Raw genomic sequence first — 27236 nt, 5'->3', positions numbered from 1 at the left:
TATTTTTTTTACTTTATGAAACACTGCATCCTGGGAAGTAAAAAGTAACAGCGCACCTCCGAGGTGTAGTATGAGGCATGGACATTGATTTTTTTTTTTTCCCCCAATACAATTCAATTTGACTTTTTTGTTGATTTCAGCCTCTTGACAACAAACCAATGTCCTTTGAGGGGTAAGAGGGGGTGACACTTCTCAGCAGTTTCTGGTCTCTCTCATGAATTACTTTGAAATTATGATCCAAAAGAATTAATATGTGGAAGGACCCTTCTACGCCTTTCATACACACCCCTCACATGCTTGATTTGAATGAACCATGTAAAACACTGCTGTGGGGCTGAGGGCCAGGGAGAATAACACTTAAGAAAAATCTTAATAGCTCTCCTGGTAGCAAGCTTAAGGGTAAATAAGGTATTTTAAATGCTGCTGAGTCAAAAGATTCCCTGAGTGAGAAAAGCCAAGAGCAAAGTGACAAGGATTCAGGTTTGCCTTGCAAAAAGCTGTTGCTCTGAAACTGTTCTTACTTGTAAAATGTAATTTAAATGAGTATAATAAAAGACCATTTCTTTTTTTTGAGTCTACTTACTGATATGAAACAGTGGCCATATTTGTTTGGCTGCGAGCCAAGCTCATATGTTAGCATTGCTTTTAGCTGATCTGTACTCTCTTTTGGGATCAATTGGCTAACAAGGTGGCAGGGAACTAGTGGGCTTATAATGCACGTCACATTCGTGGAATACAAATCAAATCCTATCTGGTGTTTAATCAGACTTCCAGTTTTAGTAAAGTATTTTGTTTTGTTTTAAATAGTACACATGTCCATAAAAAAAAAAAAAAAATTAAAGAAGAGTTAGAAAGATAAAAATCTGACTTAAAAAAACACAAACAAACAACAAAAACTTAAAAAATACTTTCTGGCTGTTGTTAAACTTCAGTTCATTTACGTTAAATATAAGCTGTGCCTTAGGAAAAGAAATCAGTAAATATTGCTTCTAAACAATTGTTTCATGATCTATATCCTGATGTGCACGCCAGAATAAAGTCTGTTTCATTGTTATGTTACATCCTTGTCTTATCTCTTTAATTACAGAGCCCGGGTTTTATCTTTCCATGGTAATTATTTGAAGGAGCTGAGGAAGACAGTGTTGATGATTACAAGTCCAGAGGTTTAGCTCCACACACCTTTCAGTTCCAAGCAGAGCACTGACATACTCAATTAGATTTACACTCTATATTTAACTCTTCTAAATAAATCACTCTTACCATGCAAATGGTAATAATGCTAGTTAGAATTGCAGAAGCAGCTTTCAAAGGTTGTCTGAACAGCCTGAAAAATATGAGCAAAGACCATCTTCCCAATTTTCCAGATGGCAGTGGGGAATGAGACAGAATCTTGAAGAGGAAATCTTCCCTACTAACAGATCAAGAAGAACAAAGCAATGCAGCAGCACTGCACTCAGAAGGGCACAGGCTGCACAGCTGTCACACTGCTTGGGACACTCAATGAGCTTCCCAGAGCCACACAGACCACAGTCCCCACATCTGGGGAACAGGTAAGACAAGAAAGAGGAACTGCTGCAAGTTTCACAGTCATTTACATTCTTTCTGCAAGGGGGATTATTTGGTACAGGATTGGTTTGAGGCCAACAGCTGACACCTTCTAGGAGAGAGAGGATCACTGAAGACATTACACCACCTCCTGAAAGCCACAGCAAGGGGATGGACATAACATTCCCTTTTTCTAAAGTTTTAGAAAGCAAAGAAAGAAAAAGGGCAAAGCCTTTTTGTACCTACTACTGACACGCCAAGCTAAGCAGTCCTTCACCAAAATGGGCATGTGGCAGTGCCACTTAGCAACAAGGTGTTTTAGTCATTAAGGACTCCATTTTTTCTACTAGACAAGCTCATCAAATTTTGACAGGCAAAACTGATTTCATCTTGGTGAAACTACTCCACTCTGCATTCTACTTCAAAAGAATTTAAATAATGAAGCAGGATTCCTTTTCTATTTTACATCTAATTTGTTGAACAACCATTTTTTTTCTCAGCTGATAAAAAATTCAGTGAAAACTGCTCCTTTCCCTGCCCAAAAAGTGTCATTGACTTATTCAGGTCTGTCTTTGTCATGAACATATTTCAGAAACATACTCACATCCTACAAACATCCTTCTATTTTGATAAAAATATAAAGATTTTCAGCAAAGTTAGAATAATTTCACATCCATTTAGTAAAACAGCTTTTTTGACTGCAAAGCACTTTGATGGGGAAACTTCAGAAACATCTAATTATGGTTTGAGGATACAGCCATGCAAGACGAAAAAGACAGCAGGCTTTATATAAAGAAAAGTGTGTGTGTGCTCAGTGCTACAGAAAAGCTTACAGAGAAAAATTAAAAATACTTTTTGAGTGCCTTGTGGGATTTATTAAACTGTGTATGGTAGCTACCCAGCAAGAGTTAGCTGTCTGCTTTGTCAACTGGTGGAACCAAGACAAGGAAGGTATGCAAGCAATTCTATAAATCTTAAGAGCGTGACTGCAACCTTTCAAACCTCAAATGCCTTTGTTAACCTGAGTTAGGTTCTGATCTATACAGGTGTCTTATAAGGGATTTACAGACAAGCTCTCATGATCTGCTGTGTAGCCATTTACTCCAGACACAGCATTTATTGCCCAATCTGCTGCTGCCTCTAACCAACACCAAGAAACTCTTCAAAGCCACTTGTCTAAAACCTTGCAATGCAAAGATCTCTTGGACCTCTGAATTTAATACCCCGCAGCCACTGGCACCTCTTTTATATTCTGCTGTTAATGAACTGATACAACTCACACTTGGGATGGACTTTATTTTCTTCTCTCCACCATTCCAGTAAAGAGGTTCTTCCCAAATTTCACCATCCCAGAACCACATGCCTTTGTGTGAACAGCAAATAAAGGCCACCAGCTCCCAATGGACCAGAACTGGAAAGGCAAAAGCATGGGCTGACAGGAAAATTAGGCTCTCATCCTGTAGCAGGCAACAGCACTAAACCTGCAGCTGTATCTGTCAGTAGCCAGCAGTAGCTGTAGAACCTGGTGAGCTCCAACTTAAGCAAAGCTGATCAAAACAGAACTATTAACATGGTTCAATAAAACTAGTATAAATTATTATAAAATTCAAAACATGCTGAGTTAGATAGGTGCTTCTCTATATACTGAAACTCATCCCTTACCACAATGACAGTATACAAACAATACACAGTGTTCAACTCAGAGACCAGAGGTGTCACAGCATGGTATGGGCTAAGAAATAATCTTATCTCCATTAAAATTGCACCAGACTACCAGACTTTACAGGCTTTATTCAGAAAGCTCTTCTTCAACACTACGAAGTGAACACACTGGCACTCAGAAGGAGCTGAGAACAAAAGCTACCTGCATCCCTAGGCACTGTGCCTTCTGAATTCGCTGGACGGTCTCTTTACAGCAGACTTTTTCAAAACAGTATAAGCTAGAGATGACAAAGTCACATCAGACAGTAACAAAGTCTGCATGTGAGAGATAGGGAAGAAGTTTAGAACCTCCTTGGCAGCTATGGATAACATAAGGCATTAGCAGCTACTCATGGATCCAGGAATAGAAACCAATTCAGTGTGCAACTCTGTGGCTTGTGATGGTTTGTTTCACACTGAAAAATCTTATCTGCATTTTCATTCATGGACACAATACTGATTATTCTTTAATCCCTCTGCTGTTCTGAATCCTTACATTAACATCAATAAATGTTCTTCTCTTTGATTTTAATGTAGTAATCATGAATTATGAGACAGCACATGGAGTATCTTTTCTTGCCTTCTTGTCTGATCTGTTGAGGTGCTTACTAGCTCAAGCAAGCCCTTACAAATACATGTTGTGCTAAAAATCACAGAATCACAGTATCATTACGGTTGGAAAAGATCTCCAAGATCATCAGGTCCAACCATCAGCCCTACACCCCCATCTGCAGGGCCTCCCCGCCCTCAAGCGGATCGACACTCTCACCCAGCTTAGTGCCATCTGCAAACTTACTGGGGGTGCACTCGATCCCCTCATCCAAATCATCAATAAAGATGTGAAACAGGAGCAAGCCCAGCACTGAGCTTTGGGGAACACCATTTGTGACTGGCTGCCAACTGGATTCAGCTCCGTTCAACACAACTCTTTGGACCTGGCCATCTGACCATTTTTTTTATCCAGCAGCTAATCTTCTGGTTTAACTTGATCTATAATGCCTCCCACCTTTACAACCCTCTGTGGAAAAACTTTTAAAATTTTATTTCCAATGGAGTTCATACGGCGCTCCAAAGTTTGCAAGAATATACTATTGATAAACAATGTTCCAGAAAAGTATATAGAAGATGGGAAACACCTATTGTTACTTTGGTAGACAGCTGTATGACACACAGAATACTACATGGTGAGTAGCGCTTGTATTGTGGGAGTCTGAAATGCAAATGCAGATTCTGCACAAAAATATTCTCTTTAAACTTCATTAGCTATTTTAATACTGCAGAAAAATATGGGCTAGATAGGTTTCTAATAGAGTTTTGATTAAAATATTTGCCACCCACTTTAAACAGATGTACACATTACTATTACACAAACTATTTGGCTACAGTTCACATTATGTCTAGACACATGCTAGTTGAACTGGGAAATATTATTTTAATATAATAACTAATAGTATTTTAATATTTAATTATTTAATTATTATTTAAATATTTTGTATTTTTATATTAATAACACAATGATATTATTAATAAATAAGGTTTAATAATATTTTTATATTATTTTAGTCCTCAAAAGACTCAGCTTTTTACTGAGATAGAAATATTTCTTTAATGTATAAAATACATCACCCTACAATTGTAAGTTGCTGTTGATTAGCCCTCCCTACTTTTTATGCAGACAGTAATTCCTGTGAATGCATTACAAACAACAATACCATAAGTTCACCCCATAATAAGTGATATGGAAAGGAAACTAAGAATCTTCTGAAATCCATCTCAGTGAAATATGCTGAACCTCAATTTCTCAGCGAACCTCAATTTCAAGTTCAGCCTGTGTTTCTAGACTCTAAACTGACAAAAACAATTGCTTCCTGCCAAAGGGAACTTATCCAGCAAACCTGCAGTTTTGAAGATGCTGGTTTTGAGTTCTGAGGGAAGAGAGAGGGTCCTTGAAAACACTGAAATGTGCTAAGAAATATGAGGAAGGAGATGGTGTAAAAGCAAGCAAGGGACCTAGCTGCTACGAGAGTATCTTCCAAGGAACACCAATCAAAACTACTGAGACACCATGACAGGTGGAGGGGTCAGGCTGCAGTTGTAGGACAGACGATGCTCCTAAACCAGTCCTACAATGAGGACAGACTGGGGTAAGAATTGTTTCCTTGCAAGGTGGTTGTCACTGTCAGGATTCAGTTTCCCAGATGTACTTGACAAGCAGCAACCAGCAAAGAACCTGACAGTGTGTATTCACTTACAGATCTGGCCATATTATAACAAAGGGAAGATGCATGTGCCATTTGATGAGCAAATAAAACTATTGAGAAATATATCTGCAATACCAGATTTCAAAAAAATAAAAAATTAACACCCAATCTAAAAAAAAAAATAAATAAAAAAATTAAAGCCCCAACTGATTGATGACTAAGGTGCTAATCTGGAAATTCTGATGTTTTCAGCCACTGTTTCTAGAAGGAAAAAGCTTTTTTGATGCCAGAGAATTGAATTTCAGCAAACTTATCCAGATGCATTTGTTTTTACTGCATGTTTTAGCTTAAAGCACTTTTCTAATAGCAGTGATAAATTCAAATAGCTTAAAATTAAACAAATGTAGTACAAAATCTCAAAATCACAGACAACATCTTGCTCATTTTCATAAACCACCTGGAACAGCAAACTACTTACACCTGTGTTTCACTGAAGAGTCAACTGTTTCAAGTATGCAAGGGATAATAAAGGAGAAAGACTTGTTATACTGGCCCAGACTTACATGTATTGGTGAAGCAGGATCCGGCTGAACACTCTGAAAACAAAACAGAAAAATAAAAGTTTGCTTACAGGATTTTGTCTTCATAGAACTCAGAAAATAATTCAGCAATTGGACATGAACTTGTGTCCTACCTTTAGGAGCGAATACTGGCAGCTGGCCATCACCAGACAGAACAACAGAACCCAAATGTCCTTACAGAAGCCTTGATTCAGCGTTAGGAATCCAAGGAGTGAAACAAGAACTACTAGAAGGACAGCAAATACATTCTCCTTTATATCTTCTGTCCTATGTGAATAAAAGTGTTAAGTAAATATATTTATTCATTTATTCATTAGAACAAGGCAGGTCAATCTGCAGCTGGTATGAACTGTCAGTGCTGGAGCTACCTGAATTTTCAGAATCTGAGGTTTTGCTCCCAAAATTACATTTCCATGTTCAATGGCACTTCACCTCCGTGACAAAAACCTTATACACTGTAATAGCTAAAATGTATAGAAAAAAGGCTTGTGCATCCCAAGTCCGCTACCCTTCTATCTCACTTCCCAAACAGAATTCCACAGTGGAGCTGATTTGAATGTAGCAAGTGTATGTTTATAAAAAACAACCAAGCATAAAAACTCCAAATGCTTTTAAATGAGGAATAAGGCATTCATTTAAGGAAAAAACACATCTGACAACAAAGAATTAGATGAAAGACCAAATTTGTCATCTGATGTTTTATTCATTTTATCTGTTCTAGTAGGACATGGAAGATGAGATTAAAAAAACCCCAGTGTTAATATTCAGCCTATAACAAAAAGGGTTTATCAGCAGATGCTTTCCATGCAATTGAAACACAGAGATAAGAAGCCACAGATAAGTAAGTGTCTGCTCTGGACCTAAGCTCCCTGACTGTACAGCCTGATTTCTGCAGCATGTAAAACTGTCATCTGAAATTTCTGTTGTGGAGCCCATATTAACATATATGGCATTGCATCAACCCAAAAACAGAGATAGGAGAGCCAGCAGCCATGAGATATGTAGGTTAACACGTCTGAAGCTCTTAGTAGTCTGGCAAATTACCATGTGAGGTCTCATAGCAAAGGGCACTGCCTGAAGAGTGAAACTGAGGGATCAGAAAAAGAAGAGATGCCAAGAAATTTTCTCTAAACAAATAAAACTGAACTGGAACAGGGAGAAGCTGAAAGATCCCCTGCTGAATATTCATTCTATAATTTTTTAAATATTTTTTAATTATTATTATTTTTTAAGAGTGGAGTACTTGGCTTACAACACCCTGGGACACTTGCGCTTCTGCATTTTTGCACAAAACACTGATTTTCTCATCAGAAAGCTCAGAACCATTGGATCCAACAGCTGAGAGTCAAAGAAAGAATATTCTGCAGGCCTGGTGTTTACACAAATCAAAGTCTCTGCCTGAAGTCAAATGGTACTGAGAAGCAGCAAAACTAATTCTGAAGAAAAACATTTTCTTAACCTTAAAGCAAACAAGCATCTATCTACTCAACTAAGACACTAACAAAATGCTCATTTTTTCGTTCTCTAGTCACCCGCATTGCTCTATACATGTGGAGCCACACACTGTCACACTACATACTGTTGCATTTTAAAAAAGCTTACCTGTCCAACAGTGCCAACAAGGCAAGCCGATCATACCAGACTTTAATCCATTTGCCAGGGAATATAATAAATCTATAAAACTGCCTGTTCAGCTTCCGCTGTGCTGAAGAGCATGAAGAATCCTCAGGGTCCTGGCTGGGTTGCTTTAAAAAAAACAAACAAACCAGATATATCTCAAACACTTTCACATTGACATATGGCTGCCAGCAAAACAGGGGTTTAAAAGGCCAAATTACATGGAAGTTTCAGATTATTATTATTTTTTTCTAAAAGGGATAGAGGGAGAATCTCTTTTCTTAATTTTAAATTAGAAGCAAAGATATCACACCAGCTTAGTTCTTGCAGATGGACAGAAGCTATACGACTTGTGGACCTCAGCAGCGATAACACGTTTTAAACATAATATTCATTTTTATTTTTTAGTTCCAATCCACTTCTTATCTAAAACTTCTTTTTGAAGATTTTTCCATGTGTCAGGCTAATTACAGCACAATGCAAAACCACACATGATAGGACAAATCCTTGTTTTTAACCAAAAAAACAAGCAGGCTTGAAGGCCTAGAGGTATGACTTATCACCTCTCCTTACAGTACACAGCTTTGCTTATCTTTCCTGGGATGCTGCTAATTCCCCATCAGGTGTGCATCCTCAAGAACCACAAGAGGAGAAAAAAAATAATTGTAAACAAGCACAAATGACAAACATCACTAATTTAAGAGTCTCTCATCTTACTATTCCAATCATAAATCCTTCCTCTTTAATATTACTTTTGCCACATTTTAAGGCAAGAAGAAACTTGCCTGTGTTTGAATTACAGCATTTCAGTTTTCCAATTCTACACATGCACTCCTTCACCACCACTTGTGGAGAGGGAAGCTTATCTAAAGACCATCAAAGTCTACAAAGCTCAACAACAGATAAAAAAAACCACCCTGCAAAGTAGCGATTTCTTTCCAAAGTACACCAATAATTGATTTTAGGGGTGGAAAAAACAAAACAACCAAAAAATCACTTTTTCTTTCAAGAATAATTTGTCTGAGATTTCTAATCAGTGTGAAGCCTAATATTTTTCAAACTCCTTCTAGCTGCCTCATTGTTAAAGACAATCAACATGAAATAATATATCTATCAATTATGGAACTCTAGGCAATATTTACATTAGAATTATTTGTATTAGATTAAGTTTCCTAGTAAAAAAGAAGTATTTCTGTGTGAAATAACCAACCACCTTCTTGAATTGTAACTGTGAGAAAAACACACTTATAAACCTGCCTACTTACTTGCATAAAGGAATTGTTACATCTTCTCTCAGATTAATGGAATAATTTCTAATCTTCACTTTTCAGGAAAAGGAATTTTACATATAGTTTATATGTAATTTAATGTATTGCTGCATGTCAGCTGGGAACCAACTCATTGATAACCGCAGTCTGCTAGCAAATGTAAAGTAAAACAGGCTAGCTTAAGCTTTGGGGAAAAATAAAAATCAAGTTTATGCATTTTATCTCATGCCTTCAATTGACTAAAGTGTACAGCCACGCAGTGCTGGGTAGCTCAGCCACTATTAGCACCAGACAATAACTCACTTGGGTTTCTGAGCATTCAAACATGCCAGGGGATGCTGGGCTGTTCAGCATTTTTTCAGTTACTAACAATTCCAAGCAATTTAAAAGCTGTGAGACTGCCATCCTTTCACCGCACTGATTTTAACATCTAAAAGTAGCTTAAGTACTCCAAATTTTAATGTTTCTATTATAACTTTTAAAAGTCATTTACTTTTGGACTTGGGGCATTTTTAAACAAAAAATTAATAAAAAATTACAGTTGCTAATACTGGCACGGATTTATTTCTCTTGAGTCCTATTTCCCAACAGAAAGTAATTTGAAACTCAAATCAACTGCAATCATTAACTTCACTCATCTACTCTAGATTGCTCACTGTAACTAAATAAAAGAAAGCAAAATGGTGGTGAAGAGTCTATTAAGAACACTTGAGAATCTGATTGTTCGATCCTCAGAACAGCTTAACAATGTCTTTACCTGAGTGCATAAATTAACATTTTGGCTCCAGAGAAACTGTAACATTTGGATGAAGTCCATTATTATATGAGGCTTGCAGTACTTGGGCTGGAGTCAGATTTTGAAGCTGCTTTTGGGAAATTCTCTTACTAGCTCTGAGCAAGTCACAAAGTCTAGTTGTGCCTCCTATCAAAAAAAGGGCTTATAAAAATTCATAAATTTATATGGTTTCTGAGACAGCTTGAAACCCTAGCTTCATTGAAATCAATGACAAAGCTTTTACTGACTTATAGAGGCTCAGAATTTCATTTTTAATAAATAAATTTCAGAAACCAGGAGATTCTGAAATTACTGCCTGGCCTTGTTATAAACTTGCTATGTGATCTTGAGCAATCCACCTTACTTCTCAATGGTGTAGTTTTCATGGAAGAGGAGGGAGTCGGGGGGGAAGCCATAATTGTTCTCTAATTTACAGGCAGTTTACAAGATAAGTATCTGGAAAAAATCTGAGCCTTTAGATGAAAGACTGTCCACATCTGAAATACAAAATTCAGAACAACTTCCTGATTTTTAATTTAAAATACCTGCTTCTAGATTTAAGGTCCTGTGCAAAATCTAAGATGAGAGATAATTAAATGACATTTTAAGGTTATACATAAATATCAAACTTGAATTTGCCAAGGAAGAAAAGAGAAGGTTAAAGGTATTAGAAGAGGAATTGCAAAAACAGATTACAGCCTTAAGCCATTGGTCATAGACCCCAAACACTGTAAAGTTCAAGTATGTCCACATATTATCATACAAATTGAAAGCCTTTTCCTTTTACCAGCTGCATTGAGGAGGTGGCTTTGACATTCCAACAACAGACATCCAGAAGTCTTGTTACCCGATTCAGAAAAGTGAAATCAAACATGAGGTTTTAGGATAGTAATGAATCTGTAATAAACCCTTCATTCTATAAAAATCTAGTGGTGTGTCTAAAATCCTAACAGCTGTGTCCTCTTTCTTTCAAATGAAGTAAGACTGAAGATAGAAGATCAACCTTTTAGGTGATGGAGTCTTTAAATACTCCCTTACGACACTACTGCAGTGTCAGTAGGAAGTAGCTGAATTGCATCCATCAACATAAAATACATCTTCTCCCACATAAGCAGTACCCGGCAACGTAGGATAGGAAATCAACAAAACTGTCTCAGGAACAAACTGGCAGAATTTGTTTATAAAGCAGTTTATCAAAATGCTAGAAGCTGAGATATTACAATGTACCCGTGGGTTTTCTGAAAGGGTCCTTCGTGCCACCATCAGTAGGAGCTGCTGCTGAAGTGCACTCGCTGCTTGATCCCCTGAAGATGGTTCTTGGCTCTCTGAAGTGGTAGTACTAGAGGAGCTGAACTGTATTTCGCTGTGTACAGAGGGGAGAAAGGAAAAAGACTGTTTTAAGAAGCTTTATTTTCCTAGTATTTCTCAAACATTACAGGAGGAAGCCTGCCGGTTGGCTCACAGGACATGGAACCTTTCAACTCCATACCTGAAATCTAGCCCAGGCCCATAAAGCAGGTAACATCCAAATTTAGTTACACGTGGTCTATACTACATCCACAGCTGAAAAACAGATACTTCCGTATCATATTTTTTATCATCCTAAGATGAGCATCTACAATCTATCACACTTCAGGGAAGTGCCTTTTTCTGTCCATTGACAATAGTTCAGGTCAACAGTGGCATATCTACAGAGCAAAACTGCAGAGTAGCTACTGAAGAGATCCTGGGTTAGCTTGCAAACAACTTCACTTAGGTACCAAGCTAGTCTAACCTCACCTGCACTGAACTTGGCAAGTACTAATTTACCCTACAGGCTACAAGAACTTCCTTCTGCTCTAGCAGGGTAACAACAACACATGAGTTAATTCCCATAAGGCTACCATACTGAGCATAAACTCCCTCTGGGAGGTAACTGAGTAAGATGCTTTCCCTCCCCCCCCCCGCTTTATGTTGTAGATACAGCACTTAAATAGTTTCCTTGAGGAAACTTCTGCACCTACAGCAATACCTGTTGGTGTGCTACCATGACATGACTAAGTCTCAGGAAGAACTACATTGAAATGAAATCTTTGTTCCCTGAGGAAAATATCTATTTTGAATACTTCTTGCTTATTCTCTTCTAAATGGGGTTTATACATTGGGTGCCCTGCTCTGAGCTCATTACTCCCCTGCCTCTAGACACCTGCCTTAGGCTCTTATTACTTTCATACTGCATGAGGTAATAGCACCGCAGTGCTCATGCAAGGTAGCCAATCCCTACTGTTCTGTTTTCCATAAGGGGAAGACAAGCAGGAAGAAACTAAAACAGTCTGTCTAGATTCAGCCAGGAAGTCTGTTGTAAGGCCAAGAACAAAACTCTAATCTTGTACACCCTATGCCTACCTTCAAGCCACCTTATTAATACTAGTGAACTCAACCTTCCTCGCCTTTGGGCACCAGTTCCCAAGGCATGTCACATAACCCTTGCTACAGCCCTGGGGTGTCCTGCACATAACTGGCTGCCCACTTCAGCTGCAGTGCCTAGTGCTGTGCTGAGATAAGGTTCAGTGTCTGGATTACTTAGAAGCAGGGCTGAAGAGCCGCACCAGCAGCTTGAAAATCACACACTCTCCTTCTCCCTGCCAGAACTTTCTAGCTTTGCCTGCACCAACAGGAATACCAGAAGCCCCAGGATGTCACCAGAGCAGCCATCCTACCTCTAGTCTCTGAGTCACATAGTTCAGTTTTTTCAAGACCTTGACTGCTATCAGGCTTTGATCCCAGATCTGATATTCACTACCTGCTACTCCAGCAGAGCTGTCAGCTGTGTAGAACCAAGAGCACCCCATGTTCATAACCTTAATGGGTCGCTCTGCACTCCCCACTCCTTCTGCTACAAGCAGAAGCATGACCTGCTCCACAGAATCAGGACAGCCATCATGTTCCCTTTTGATAGTACTAGGAAATGAGGACACAGTCCAATGCAACTCACTTGATACCCCAGCCCTCTACGAGAATGGGTCTCCTTTGTGGGTCTGGTGTAGCACCGTGTCAGAAGTCAGTAACAAAAGAGTAAAGACGGAACAGGAACAGATCCAAGATCCTGGATCTCAATTAACAGATTTAGGCAGGCAGAAAGGGAAGCAAGGCTAGAGGCATGCCCCCCAGGATGAAGATTCACACAGTTAATGACTACAGATGACAGCCATACCTTTTGCATGTTCTGAACTGCTCTACCCAAGGACAACCCAGTCCAGATTGAAGGAAGGCAATGGATTTTTTGTTTGTTTGTTTCCTCTGAATGAGCTGTCCTGTTCCTTGCCATTGTGGGTGCAACACTGGGACTCTCTATTCACACCAGGAAAAAGATAATAATATCCCAAGGTATGCAGGAACACTACCCTGGGAATTCCTGCCTAAAAGGTGACCCAGCAAAACAGCAGGGGAACAGAACAGTGGCTGCTCATGCTTTCCTAAGTGAATAGTTCATCTCCAATAACTTCCTGCATCCTTAGCTGTCTTTCTTAGCTGGGTGATGTTAAGAGTATTTCTAGCTTGGGCCATGTCTTTTATCCCATATTTACCAAAAATGGAAATGGCAGAAGCACAGATAGATAGGCCAAAACATTCCCCTGAAACTCTGCTCTATCAGTTCTCAGAAATCAAAATTATTTTACTCATAAGACCTCTTCCAAGAATAAACTCAGGAGGTCAGATCATCTCCCACCAGACTTGAAGATAACTGAAAAGCCAAAAGATGCCATAGTCTGTTTTCTGTTTACAGAAAAAATCATAGCTCCATCAGCAACCAGCAGAAGAGTCCACAAGCAGCTGGGACACTGTAAGAAAATGTTGAAAACTTTACAGGCCTGAAAATGCAATTAGGGCAGAGACGCTGGGAAGGCAAAACTAGCAAAGCAACAGTTCCAAAATCAGAAGCCATGACCTGGCCTTCATCTGCCTCCTATGCTTTTTATTCACCTGCCTCATCTCTCTGTATCTTCTTACTCTTTCCTCATTTTCCATTCCTCTCAGCTTCTGTTTGCTGGTTTTTTTTCTCCTTATCCCTATTTTCCACACAACCTCCTTCTGACATTCAATTCCTACCCCCCTGAAGCTGAATCGCTTGCACAGCTACTTAGAAGCTGTATGTCTCATCTGATGAAATCGTTATCACACTGACAGCAAATACCAGTAAAAAATACAACAGTGGTGTTTGTGTTTTTGTAAGGCTGTAAACTAGATTCCATAAATTTATTACCATATATAAATAGGAACAAACACTCTCTAATCATAAAATCATTATAACCGAGCTGATTGCAGTATAACATAGAACCTTGCTGAAGAGAAAATCTGTTCATTTGCAGAATCAAATTAATGTTATCAAGACCTACTATAGTAAACTGCACTGCTAATGTAAGCAAAGGTATAATTGAACTAAATTTTTAATAATAAATTATTAACTAAAAATAGGTTTGATAAACATACAACCCATGCAGATAAATGCAAAGGTACATAGCACCCCCTACCGTTAACTGGTTATAAATTCAGGGTTTTTTTTCTGGCTCACAATTCAGTTTTGTAAGAACACTGAGCAAACATAAGCTAGTTGAGCAATCATACAACACTGAGAATGTTTTATTATAACCACACAGCACTGGAGAAATCTTCTTTCTCCCTCTTCGATCAGTCTGTGACCATTGCCTTACACAGCTGACAATTTGGCCCAAGCCATTCAAATATAACACAGACAAAGCCTTCCCTCTTGTTAAGGATTAGCTAGCCTTGAGTCTGAACACCTTGCAAGGTAAGTTCTTTATCCATGCGTGCCACAAAGCATTCTCCATTAATTAAGCTGTTTTGCAGGTCTTGGCTCAATTTCATTTTAAGAGGCATATAGGAGAACGGACAAGGAACCTTGTAACCAGCATTGAGAACAGTCATTAGCAGTCAAAGCAACTTTATCTTGGTCCTCATGTGCTTAAAATCAAGAAGATACCTCTAGACTGCTTCAGGCAGCTGTCTGGGTCACTACAAAGCTTAACAGCATGTAACAAGTACCCACAGTGATAATAACTACTATAGCTGAAAGCTATTTGTAATAGTCACTAAAACATCACTCTAAAGGCAAAGCAGCTATGTCTGTGCTGTTTGAAGAAGAGGCAAAGTGAAACTCAAAGTTGGATATCTCCCCTTCTGCACATCCAACAATCAATAATTTCTGAGCTACTGGTCCAAGATGCATTCAAAGTACTCGCCAAACTGAGACCTGAGCAACCCAGCTGTACAAGAGCCAACTAGTGCTAATGATAGCAGGAACTCACAATGCCCTTAGTTTTGTGTCCTTTCAAAATGGTCAGTTTGTGGTATGAGCATAGGTGCCTGAACCAACATTGAAAGTATTGGCTCAAGAGCAGCCCATAACTCATCAATGATGCCTCCATTATTCAGGGCTGCTGCTGTCTTCCTAACCACCACCTTAGCAGCTTTGCTCCTTCTCACCTCAAAGTGGCCTCACGTCCCAATCACTTTTACACCTTATCACACAGGCCTCTTGCTACATCTCTGCTCATTCATTGCTCATCAGGTCTCTACTATAAAGCTGCCAGCACTAATATGACCACACAGTATTGCACAATTCAGGACTGAAATTACATCCACTTGTTGTGGATATTGCCTTTTTAAGCAGTAGATGACTTACAGTTCCCAATTGCACTACTAAATAACAAGACTTAAATTAAAAAGCAACTTAAAAAAATTTGAAAAAACTAAAAAGCCACTTAAGAAAATTGAAACATGCAAAGGCTGAGAGCAGCATTAAGACTGCATAATGATGTGACAAACCCAATCATAGCAAACATGGAAAACCGTGAAAAAGAGGAGGCAATCTTCACTTTCTTGGTAAGAAACTAGTAGTTTCAAAAAGAACATTATTAATTCAGAATGTACATTTTAACATTCCTTAATGGTTACTGCTGAGGCAACCTAGAGCTTGATTCTCGCTCATGTTTCGCTACTCATGCAACAGGATTTGGGGATGATTTTTGGCATTTTTTTCTTGTAACTAACAATATTAACACCCCTAGCAATAATAAGGTAGAATACTCCAGTTTCCAAAATGGAAAAGCTGGATATACTGATTTACTGACCTAACTGACAGAAAAGGATATAAGGTCACTACTGAAGTTTTGCAATGGACTGCAAAATGAGCGCTTGTAACTATTAAGTTCAGTAAGACAGAAAAGCCTTGCAAAGCACGTTACCAGTAGTGCTGCAGGCAGCACAAAGGCAGAAGTTACACATCCTCTTACTTAGGTGTTGTAAGAATGGGATCCACTCAGTACACTCTTACTTCTCTGTATTTGCTTTTTTTTTATTTTAATAACAAGCACATAAATTAATAATTTGTAAGCCTATTACATTTCAGAGCAAAGATAAATGTAATGACTGAAAAAGCAAACGGCACGCATTTGCTAATAAAATAGAGGATGGATTTTTGAGAAGACACAGCTTTACTGGATTTAATGCATTAACAGCACCCTCGGTCCCATTATCTCCCGAGTCTTTTAAAACATCCCTTTTAGCTCTCCACATGAAAGGGTGGGGGGAGCAAAGAGAAGCCAATCCCAAGAGCTGAAGGACTGCTGAAGCTCCTAGTCCTGAGCAGGATTTTGCTGCCATCATGTGGCAGCAAATCTCTAATCTGCGAGTCTCATTCTGTGGAAAACCCTCACTTGCCTGCTCCTGCGTTCACACAATGAAGAAGGGCTAAAAAACCCTACAAATACAGGAAAGGATTTTAACCGGCCAAGCTAACAAAAGGTTTTTCTCCTGTCCCTAGCAAGCCAGCAGGAAAATGCTACCGAGTTTTACATAGAGTACTTTTCAGAAAAAGCAATGGCTTGATTATAATTCAAGTATTACTATTTTCAGCATGCTCATGCACACACTACCCTCCTTTATGTGCTTCAGCAGCACTACACTCGGTGAGCAGCTCTGAAATCACTGAATCCCAAAAGGTACTACATAATATTTGTCGCATCCATTTCAAACGGTGCTCATCTGCAGAACTGCACAACCTGCTTTAAGAAATCTTGTCAGATTTCTTGCAGTAAGCAGCCTGTTACTAGAGCAGTGGATGATCTTTGTTATTTGGGTCATCTTGCTGAGAAATATAAAGATGGTTCAGTTATAGAGTATTTTATCATTCTAGAAAGGTATTTTGAAACACTACAAACAAATAAAAATATCTGCTTTTAGGTATACTTTCTCCTATGAGGAATAAACCTCAAAGCTTCATGGATTTTTCCAGCAGTGAACATACTCAAGTATTAATGGATTTATACAGAAGACATACAGTACATATGGCATTCAGATAGATACTTTCATATAGTACAATGCACACAAGCAGCTTATTCATGGATGTGAATGTAAATCAAGTAACCTAACTCATTGATTTGAAGTTCATTCCTTTGCCTAGGGCCAGAAACACTAGCACTCCACAGCTATACTGGTAGGTAAATAAAATTATTTTTCTTAGTACTTCTTAGTCATACACTTTTCCTTCAATGACTTCATTTAAAGCTACTGGCCCTGCTGTTGCTGAAAAAAAATATTCTCAAAACAAACAAAACCCAAAAAGATTTCACTTTTTTTTTCTTAATAGATTATCTGTAGTGCAAAGTATTTTAGACTCAAAACATAATATAGCTTTTGAGAAGCCTGGGTTTAGTGTCACAGCCACATCTAAAAAAGTTAGGAGTTTGGTGGACCAATAGCTCAGACAGAGCATGAAAAGTGCAATATGAATATATCAACTGGATTAATATGGATGAACCACATGTGAGAATAAAACATACATAAACACAAATATATACATAAAGTAATACTATTTTAATAACTATCATAGAATGGTTTGGGTTGAAAGGGACTTTCAAGATCATCTAGTTCCAACAGCCCTGCATGGGCAGGGACACCTCCCACCAGACCTGATTGCTCAAAGCCCCATCCAACCTGGCCCTGAACACTTCCAGGGAGTGGGCAGCCGCAGCTTCTCTAGGCAACTGGTTCCAACCTGTTCCTGTTCCATTACGTACATAAAGAAAAAAAAATATGTTACCAAGAAAGCAGGAGAAGGCTCAAACTAGACTTTTTAAATTTATTTATTTTTTTAAGGCATACGGCAAGTTAGGTGTATATATACAATTGATTTCAAGTTAAAGCCCAGGTGTCACTCAAGCAGCAATAAGAGTCTGCAGCTAAGATAGAAAGATTTTTTTTTTTCCCTCAGGGCTGGGCAATCACTCTTTCTGCTCTGGTTCTCAAATACTTCAGCTGCAGGCCATACATCCATTTTTGTGGCACATTTTACATGTTTGTTTTAAATTCCAGTTTCTATTACATATAGGCAGCACAGAAAGTTCCTGATGCAATTTATGGCTACTGCTGAATGTTGCCAGACACAAAGCAATGAACTGCAACAAGAGGACCAGCACGTAAAACTTATACATGCATTTCAATTAATCTAATTATTTTTTTCCACTAAGTTGAACTACTCTCAGTAAAAACTTGGATTGTTCTGAACAAACACCAACTCTATCCATTTAAAATAAATCCATATGTATAATGGTATCATCCTGCACAGAACTGGGAGTTTCAATACGGTTTTCTTATCAGTTTAACACAGGAGAGAAGGAAAGAAGGTCAAGACAACAAGCAGTATTCTCATAAATTGCATTTTCTAAAACCCAGAGTATTTCTTGAAAGAAATATAAATGGCCAAATGCTTCCACAGCTGGCATGGGCACAACTCCAGTTGGCTTTAGCAGATATAATACTTGATTTGAGAAACAAGATTGGCCTGTCCTCAAAAATTAGCCCTTACAGATTTTTTTTTCCTACTTAAGATAAAAAACCTTCACATAAAAAAAACCAAAACACAACCACAGAAAACCAACAAGCAAAATTTTCCTTGAAGCTACATATATCTTTGTTTTTTGAATACCATAAAGTACAGACATAACCATATCAGGACTTTGTGTGTGGACCATCTTCTGTATTTTTGGAAGTGGAGTTAACCACAGTGCATGTGTGTCTGCACGCACACCAAAGAAAGCTCTCTGCTTTAAGTGGAAGCAAATGCAAGGCTGCAGAGAAAGTATTCAAACAAATACTGCTGAGCATCTAGCATGACCCTACACTGGCATGCTCTTGAGGGATGTCTGATGATCAGTTCTCATCTCAGATCTGAATACCCATGAACGTGACAGAGATGGACTGCAATATGCCTGAGCGAAACAACAGCCTGGGAAAAATGCAAACTATTTTCTTATTGAAACTAAATTTGTCCACATAGCAAAATGTTAAATGTTATGCTGAAATAAAATTCATGGTGATAGATTATCAGTAAAATTTTGGGAAGAAAAATCTGAGTTTCACAGTGCCATCAAACTATCATGCCTATCAACTGCTTCAGGCAATACCATAGAAGTCTTAGATAGTTCATTCCAGATTGGGAATATCCTCGAAACTATTTGAAGCAGCAAAACAGAAAGAACAAATAATCTAAATGCGTCATCAGGACAGCATTTCAAGGATCCCTATGTGAATTTAGCCAGTTATTTAATAACTTTATACCTAACAGTATTATCTTTTGATACTGGATATTGTGTTCAAGATTATTCCTTGTAATTTTCATTCCTCTTCATCACTAGGAACAGAATTTTGCATCCAGTAAAAATTTTGAATAAATTTTTTGTAGAAGCAAAACTACATAAAAGCTTTCAAAATAGTAAAGTGTGTTACATTAGAGCCCTCAAGTTTATGGTAAGCTAACTTTTTCTGTTTCTTGCAACACAAGTGAAGGATGAAGATACAGAAGTGGTTCTGAGCTCTAATGCTGAATTATAAAGTGACAACTTCACTTCTCATTGAAAAGAGTGATCAAATATTCAAATTCTGCAGGCTATTCATTCAGGAAGTATATTATTTTAATACTTGATTCTTTGGAAAAGAAACTACAATAATTTACATTAGTTTTTCATAGATGTGACACCAGGAAGTATTACAGGCCTATAGATCCACCTCTTATGTTCAAGCCATTTAGAAAGATGGGGCAGTACTTCAAACACATATTGAAGAAAGCTACATGGCTGAGAGATCTCAAATACTGACACACACTGAGGTTGCTCAGCCTTCTGAAAAAGAGCCCCAAAGAAACTGTATTTTTAAAAGTAGTTAAATGTTTAAAAATGTATTAGCCTGGAACTGCAAGTATGAACATATGATCAGAATATATGATTGCAATTAAATGTATATAGAATTTATATAAACTCATATATTGGCATTTTTATATACATTATGGCCCTATTAGTCTCTTTACTACCAACAGATCGTGCAAATAATGCAAAAATAATCCTATTATTACAATTACTATAATTTTAGGGGTTTATGCTTTCACTGATATTTATAAGCTGCTTTACAGGTAACGCCTAAATAACATGGTAGCTCACATTTCTCTTTTTTGCCTACTTATCAAAAATCAGTTGTTTAATTACAAGAAGCATTCAAGGTAATTTAAGACATTCCTGGGGAACGTCTGCTTTCTGTCACAGTGTGCCAGACAGGAAAAGGTGTGTCACTCACACCTCCTTATTTGTAAGACATTTATTAACTTGAACTTTTTTCTCCTGACCCGAGAAAACAGGTATTTAGCTCTAACAATTCTTTAACTTGTGCATTCTTTCACCTCATATTTTCAAGGATGTGTTACTGTTAATGATTCGGTGGTTTACTTTGTATCACCAAGCTAATGGGAATAATTTTAACAGGTTAAACCTAATTATTATCGGGTGAAAAGTCAAACTAACCATGCAAAAAAGCAGTACACACTTTTACACAAGGCACCTGTTTTGCAGAAATTTTAACTTTCTCATCCTTATCTGTCTTCCCGGAAGACAAGCACAAACCACACAGAGTAGGCACATTAAGCATTCCCTGCAAGAGACAAAGGCTGGTAAAGAATTTAATGCAAATGGAGAAGAGTAATGGTTTTCAGAATGAGAAAGCTACTTTCAATTTCTCACTTCAAAATAGATCCAAATAGTCCTTCTGTATCTAGTTTCTAACATAAACCATGAGCTGAGAACACAGTTTACACTTTCTCTTGTCAAAGCCTGTCACAAAGCAGTTTATAGCTAGAGGTGAAGTTGGCAAGGTAATGGGAGCATCAAATTTAGAGGCAATTAGCTCAAGTGGGAACCCATTCCACAGGGACTGCTGGCAAGAGGTGTTGCTGGCAAGATAACAGGCAGAAGTGGGGTCACAGTAATTAGATGGACAATAACTGGGGAGTTGCTGAGCTACCTGCCAATGTTTAAATAACTTGAACTCAGTAATGAGAATCACCTGCCAAAGTGAGGGTTAAGATGGAAAACGAATTATCTTTTTTTTGGTCATCATTACAACATAAAAAACCTCCTTTGGACACAACTTAGCTAACTTGCATTTTAAAATATTTTAAAAGCCAGACTGCTGGACCAGTAAGAGAAAATTTGAGGAGACACAAATATAGACACAACCTGAAACTATTCTAATTCTCTTCTTTGGCAGAATTAAGGGATAATTTTAGAAATTAAGGGACTGTTGATTAACTAATCTGTTAACAGACAATAGTAGAACTTAATAGACAGAAATAATACATTATAATTTGAATTTAAGAGCGTTAAATGTTAAGTCTGCTTCCAGGCCTTCTTTAATGGCTTCTTTTGAGTAATATTTAAATACCTTCTCTTGTTTTACATAACTTACTTTACAGGTATTTAGCTATGGCCAATTCATAAAGCAATTACATTAATCTTGACAAACCAGCCAGAGTTCATACCCTTCCCAGTCAAAATTCCTTCCCCCTTAACCAGTGTTACCCAGAAGTGCTCCTAGTATGCCAGCACCTCTGATCTGCTGCTTCTCCCAACAGAATCCCAATGCAAGAGGCCTCTTGCCATCACTCAGCCTGGGTCAACTCTCCTCATAGAGGAGCACATCTGGGCACAATCAATGCGTATCCACAGAGATACTGCACTGGCTCAGTTTGATATTTTCCATTTAGGAGCAGCTTAATCTTAACACTACAAAGCAAGCATGGTAAGTGAAAAGTGTTTTAAGAGCCTATACACATCTACTGCAGACCTATCCAATGTGCTCCATCAGCTTATCCTAGATTCTGAAATCTGAGCTCCCCAAGATCAAAACTCTATCCCTCCTATTCAAGGAAGATGCCACCTTTTATGTCCAGTTATTAATTTTCTCCTGCATCCTTTGACCTCATAAAATCTAATTTGGATGGCTTGTTAATGGATTCAGACATCAAGCCTAGAGCTGTTGTTTCTGCACTGTCTCCTTAGTTAACTGTCTGATAGGCTGGGAGCTAAGCCAAGGATATCTCAGAGGTGCTTTACATGTCTCTTTTCTAATATCCTTTCATAGCAGCAGCATTTCCTGTTGGTATGAACTACTCACACAATGAACACCTCCAGAGGGGGACCCACCCTCAAAGGAATAATGACTGTCAAGAAATCGCCACAGACAGAAAAACAAGAGAATCTAACTGAAACAATTATTTATTACTCCTTTTGTTTTATTCTATTTGCTTTTTCTTCAGTGATAAAATCACTATGATTGTTTGGCTTATCTTTAACCATGGATAAGAAACTAACCTAAGATCACATAAGGGATCTGCAAGCCTGCAGGTGAGGAGAGGGGAAAGGCAGAAGGAAAGACACCACATTCCTGAATTGTCTCTAAAACAGATTTGCCCCTCTGTTTTCTGTATGCTGTAAGTATTCCATGTGGTCTAAATAGAAAATTACCTAATGGTGAATACCTGAAGAAAACCCAAAACCCTTCCCATGCTACCCTTCAATCTATGCACAGATGGTAGGAACTGCCCAATGGAAAAACAGCTCTCACTAATCTCTCTGGCCTATGCATACTGCAAACTTCCCTTGCAAAAGACAACTTGATCACATTTTATGCCTCCTTGTCCTCTTTCCTTGCTTTTCATGTGAACAACTTATTTGTACTTTCCTTCACACTCCTACACTCCTGCAAAAGTTCTTGTGTTCTGTCTTCCCACTTGTCTTTGCTGATTTGCTCTGTTCCTGTACTCTGAAATTCCTGGCAAACATTCTGATCTTTACAAATGAAATGTATGTAAATGGCTGCAAAGAATATATTAGCTTGCATTGGTGTTCTGATTTGGTTTGGTGGGTTTTTTGGTAGCAGGGGAAGGGCCCCAAGAGTGGCTCCAGTAAGAAGCTGAGAAGCTTCCCTTACTGCCAAAACCCAGCCAAAGATCCATTAGAGGGACAATAGATGTGCCTCAGCGATTAACATAGGAAAGAACTGAGATAACACCAGAGCAGAGCTAGGAGAGGGAGAGAAGAGCTGTGCTGGGTAAGGAGAGCGGTGCTGATGGTTGGTGAGGAAGAAGGGGAAGAAGGTGCCCAGGCAGAAGTTTCCCTGCAACCCAAGGCGAGATGGCAGCTGTCCCCCTGCACTCATGGAGGAACATGGTCAAACATTCCCTGAAGGTGCCAGGAAAGGTAAACATGGCCACTGGACTTGGATTTTGTGGCCAGAGGATTTGCTGCCTGTGGACTCTGATTATGCAGCTGTGGAAGACTCCAGTGCCAGGAGAGTTTGTTCCCAAAGCAGCCTGTGACTCTGTGGGAAGCCCAGGCTGGAGCAGCTCCGGACTTCGTGGGAAGGACTCATGAAGGAGAGGTTCATGGAGGCCTCTCTCCCATGGGAGGGACCCCGTGGGGAAGCAGGGAAGGACTGTAAGGAATCCTTCCTGAGGAGGAAGGAGCAGCAGGAACCACCAGCCTGTGAAGTGACTCTAAACCCCATCCCCTGTCCCCTGTGCCACTGGGGGGAAGGAGGGAGAGAAACCGGGAACAAAGTGATTTGGGCCTGGGAAGAAGGGAGGGGTGGGGTAACATATGCAAGCCCTGCTCTTCGTGTTGTGTGTCCTGTGTGTGTTTGATTAGTGTGAAATTAAATTATTATCTTTTCCCAAATTGAGTCTGTTTTGCCTGGGACCTTAATCAGTGAAGAACCCTCCTTGCCCTTTGTCTCAACCCATGAGCCTTGTCCTCCTCATCCCAGATTGTGTATGTGGGGTGGGGGGGGACCTGAGTAACAGGCCATGGGGCTGTTCTTTTGTTGTCGTGTTAGGCCCAAACCTCAACATTTGGTAAAAACTTTTAGGAGACTCATTAAAAATAATTCACATCTCTAAATGTCTGCAAACCACAAAACAGCACTTAATATAGTACAGGAAAACAGAGATGTCCCATATGAATCTACCAAAGACAGATTCAGGAGGACTTCTTATGTGAGGAAGATGGTTATTTTGATAAAAACAGATTACCTGATAAATGTCAGGGGACAGTATACTATTTCTGAATTTAGGACACATTCAACTTCATAGTTATATGATGGGGGAGGAGGCAACTATTTTGTGCAAGGTGAAATGAAGAGAGTTGCAAGAATTAGCCTCAAAGTAAAATGCTTTGGTTTAGGTCAAAACTCACTTCTACCAAGTTGTTTTTTTTTTATTTTGCTGAAGACAAACAGAACATTTCTACTGTAATTAACTCAAATTATAATTATTTTTTTATATCCTACCCACTGACTTTTAAAAGCATTATTCTCATGTTTCTCATAATAGCATTCTATCTAAAATACTGACACTATTCTTCTTAACATGGTTCCAAGCTTTTCCAAAGTCTCCACAGACAGCCAAACACTTGAAAAATAATACGTGCTATTAACAATGATCCTTCTCACACCCTCACTCAACTTTTCCAGATGCTGTTTAACAATATTAAAAACATTAAATTATTTAATAAAAATACTCATGAGTAGTTAAGATTATTTTTACAGATATGCAGACAACACATCACATAAGAGAGTGTGGAAACCACAGTCACAAATACAGGATTTATATGGATCACTCCAAAAAGACCTTTGAAAAAAGAAAATAGTTGATACCTTTACAGAGTGGCAAACTATCATTAGAGACTTCATGCAAGGTGAAAGGCTCTGCTGCTAGAATCGACAGAAAGTACTGGCTGGTACAGACACAACACTAGAAGTCTAAAAAGGACCCAACAGGCATGGGAAGCAAGCAAGACAAGATTGAGAGAACAGCTTCCCAGTTACTTTATTTATTTCAAATCTTATTTGTAATTGCCACACTTGATTTTACTATTCCCACAAAGTAGTGAAAGCACACTGGATAGTTCTGCTTTTCTTTTTCACTTTCCTTATCAATATTCTTAGAAAGCAGTCACTGAGTTAGCACAAAACAAAAACCACATGCTTTGACATCTCCAGAAGTTACCACATTTATTCTTCACATCTACCTTTCACAGTTACTATCAGTTTCATAGATTCTAGCAATGACAACTTTTAACATCTCTAAAAATAAGGGCTTACTTACTGAGCATTTGAAATACAATCACAATTTGATAGCTGATGTCGAAAATTTCCTTCCTTCTGACAGCCAGCCTTTAAATAACAGGACCTAATTTCCCCTTTAGAAAACAGAGTGAGAGGAAAAAAAAAAAAAAATCAGTTCAGTGATATGGTAATTTCTTTTTACACATAAAGTTTATTAAAAAATACATTTTAAGTCAGGAACATTTATAAATCTAGTTCTCAGTCTGTGCAGAAGCCTTATTTCAGACTTCATAAAGTAAATGAACATTTGAAAAAAAGAAAACCTGAGACAAACCAAAACACAGAACTCAGAGAGAAAATTTAAAAGGTATGTAAAGTAAATGCAAAGCCCATCTATCAAAATAAGTTCACTGTAAAATGTGAAATCAGATGTTTTTCTTTCAGCTCACTAAGGTGAAACCAGGAGGTACAAAACCAGGAAAAAGGCTACTAAAAGCACAGCCACTGCTACTCTCTCCTTGCAGCAGTCATTACTCCTCGTTGATCCAGAGGTCATGCCATCTGCTTTACCGGCAGCTGCTGCTCTTAGCTCCACCACACACCAGGAGCTGCAGGGCTGCAAGCAGGGCTAGGAGGAACTGGCAGAAAACAAAAGCATCTCTGGTATCATAAACCAAACTACCATGAGCACTCATTGCATACCAGTTTTGAAGGTAGTTTTAAGGGAAACATGACTTTTGGGACAGCTGCCTTTCAGAGGTATGGGCCAGTACCTTGCAGGGAACTACACGGAGATCCAGCAAACCACCACTAAGTGTATTACAGCTTCAGCCTCTGGGAATAGCTGCAGAGCAGCAGCATACCAAGCACAGGCATGGGGCAAGACGAGGTCACTCATTAATTCCTCTGAACGGGGTAGCAGACCAAAACTCCCAACAAGAGCAACCACCACATCAGCCAAGTTAGTTCAGTCTGAGCCAGCTGAAGAACAAAACAGCCCAGCCAGGCCACTGCAAAACTCCTCACCAGGCAGAAAGTGCCAGAGGTTTCTTCTGCAAAGACAGAAGTTGTCTTCTAGCTTGGCCAACTCTTTTTGATTATGATGCTTGGAAGATAAGCCTCATGAACTGTGGAAGTCTCAGGTGTGTGATAGTCACTGGTGGATTTTGAAGACTGGTTATTGCTGATCTGACTCTAAATGACTAAGCCCCTTTCTTTCATGCACAGAGAAAAACATGCAAATGGTAACAGAAAAGAGAAACATCCTTCCAGGGCAACTAGTTTCTTTAGAAACTTCCTCACACATGGTAATTATTCCAAGTACAGAAACTCACCATTTTCATCTATGAACACGTGCATTGCATCCACGGATAGCTCATCCTGCACAGACGCCTCAGGTCCACTTATTACTTGCAAGACAGAGCTGTCTTGCTGAGAAGTTACCCGGTAGATTATCTGCCTTTGCCTGTTGCCCTGGTAACTTGACACAAAAATGTTTCAAAACTACTATGAGGAACATTTTTCTTGTTCTCAATAAAACAGAAAGAAAGAGAGGTTAATTAAAAGTTTATGTCATTTCTACTCAGTGAAACAAAACAGCTTACATCATATCTTTGAAGTACAAAATTGTAAAGTAAACTGGCCTTACAGTGCTGCAAATTTGGCAGACTCTGGTAGCACCGGACTAGTACTAGCACGATCTTGGCTTTGTACATCTGATCTTTCCTGTTTAGGAAGTTGCTCACAGTGCTTTTCTGTTCCCACCATTTCTTCTTTTCTCTCCGTCATCTGGCTATCTGGAAAACAGGGCATTGAAGTGGAGCCACTCTCCACAGATGACTGTCAAGAGTTTTGTTTATTAACAACTGAACAAGAGCATCTACAAGGAAGCAAACTAAAACAATTTAGCAATTACTAGTTTTATGGAGAACATTAAAATTACTTAAAACAATACAATCACAGAAATCTGGATGAGGAGGTACTCTGACTTGAAGAGGTTACATGAATGTGTTGTTTCAAGAACAGGCTGTGTGAAGTAAAGGACAAACCAAAGAATTTCTGCTTTGCTAGTCCTTTTGTTTCAGAAGGAAGCAATCTGTCC

General features: G+C 38.7%; 1 protein-coding gene across 1 annotated transcript in view; it reads right to left on the bottom strand.

Moving 5' to 3' along the window:
• PCNX2 (pecanex 2) overlaps nt 1–27236 on the bottom strand; it is a 156460-nt gene that overhangs the window by 107515 nt on the left and 21709 nt on the right. Inside the window, exons 6-12 of the mRNA XM_051614230.1 lie at nt 26784–26931; nt 26470–26615; nt 25176–25269; nt 10916–11051; nt 7631–7773; nt 6142–6295; nt 6011–6043 (exon numbers count right to left, since the gene is read on the bottom strand). Of these exons, the coding sequence (XP_051470190.1) occupies nt 6011–6043; nt 6142–6295; nt 7631–7773; nt 10916–11051; nt 25176–25269; nt 26470–26615; nt 26784–26931 (854 nt within the window). The remainder of the gene's footprint in view (nt 1–6010; nt 6044–6141; nt 6296–7630; nt 7774–10915; nt 11052–25175; nt 25270–26469; nt 26616–26783; nt 26932–27236) is intronic.

This window comes from Apus apus, chromosome 3 (assembly GCF_020740795.1).
Source record: "Apus apus isolate bApuApu2 chromosome 3, bApuApu2.pri.cur, whole genome shotgun sequence".
Lineage (NCBI taxonomy): Eukaryota > Metazoa > Chordata > Aves > Apodiformes > Apodidae > Apus > Apus apus.
The sequence above is the reverse complement of the archived record's forward strand: the minus strand, read 5'-3'. Positions and strand labels throughout refer to the sequence as shown.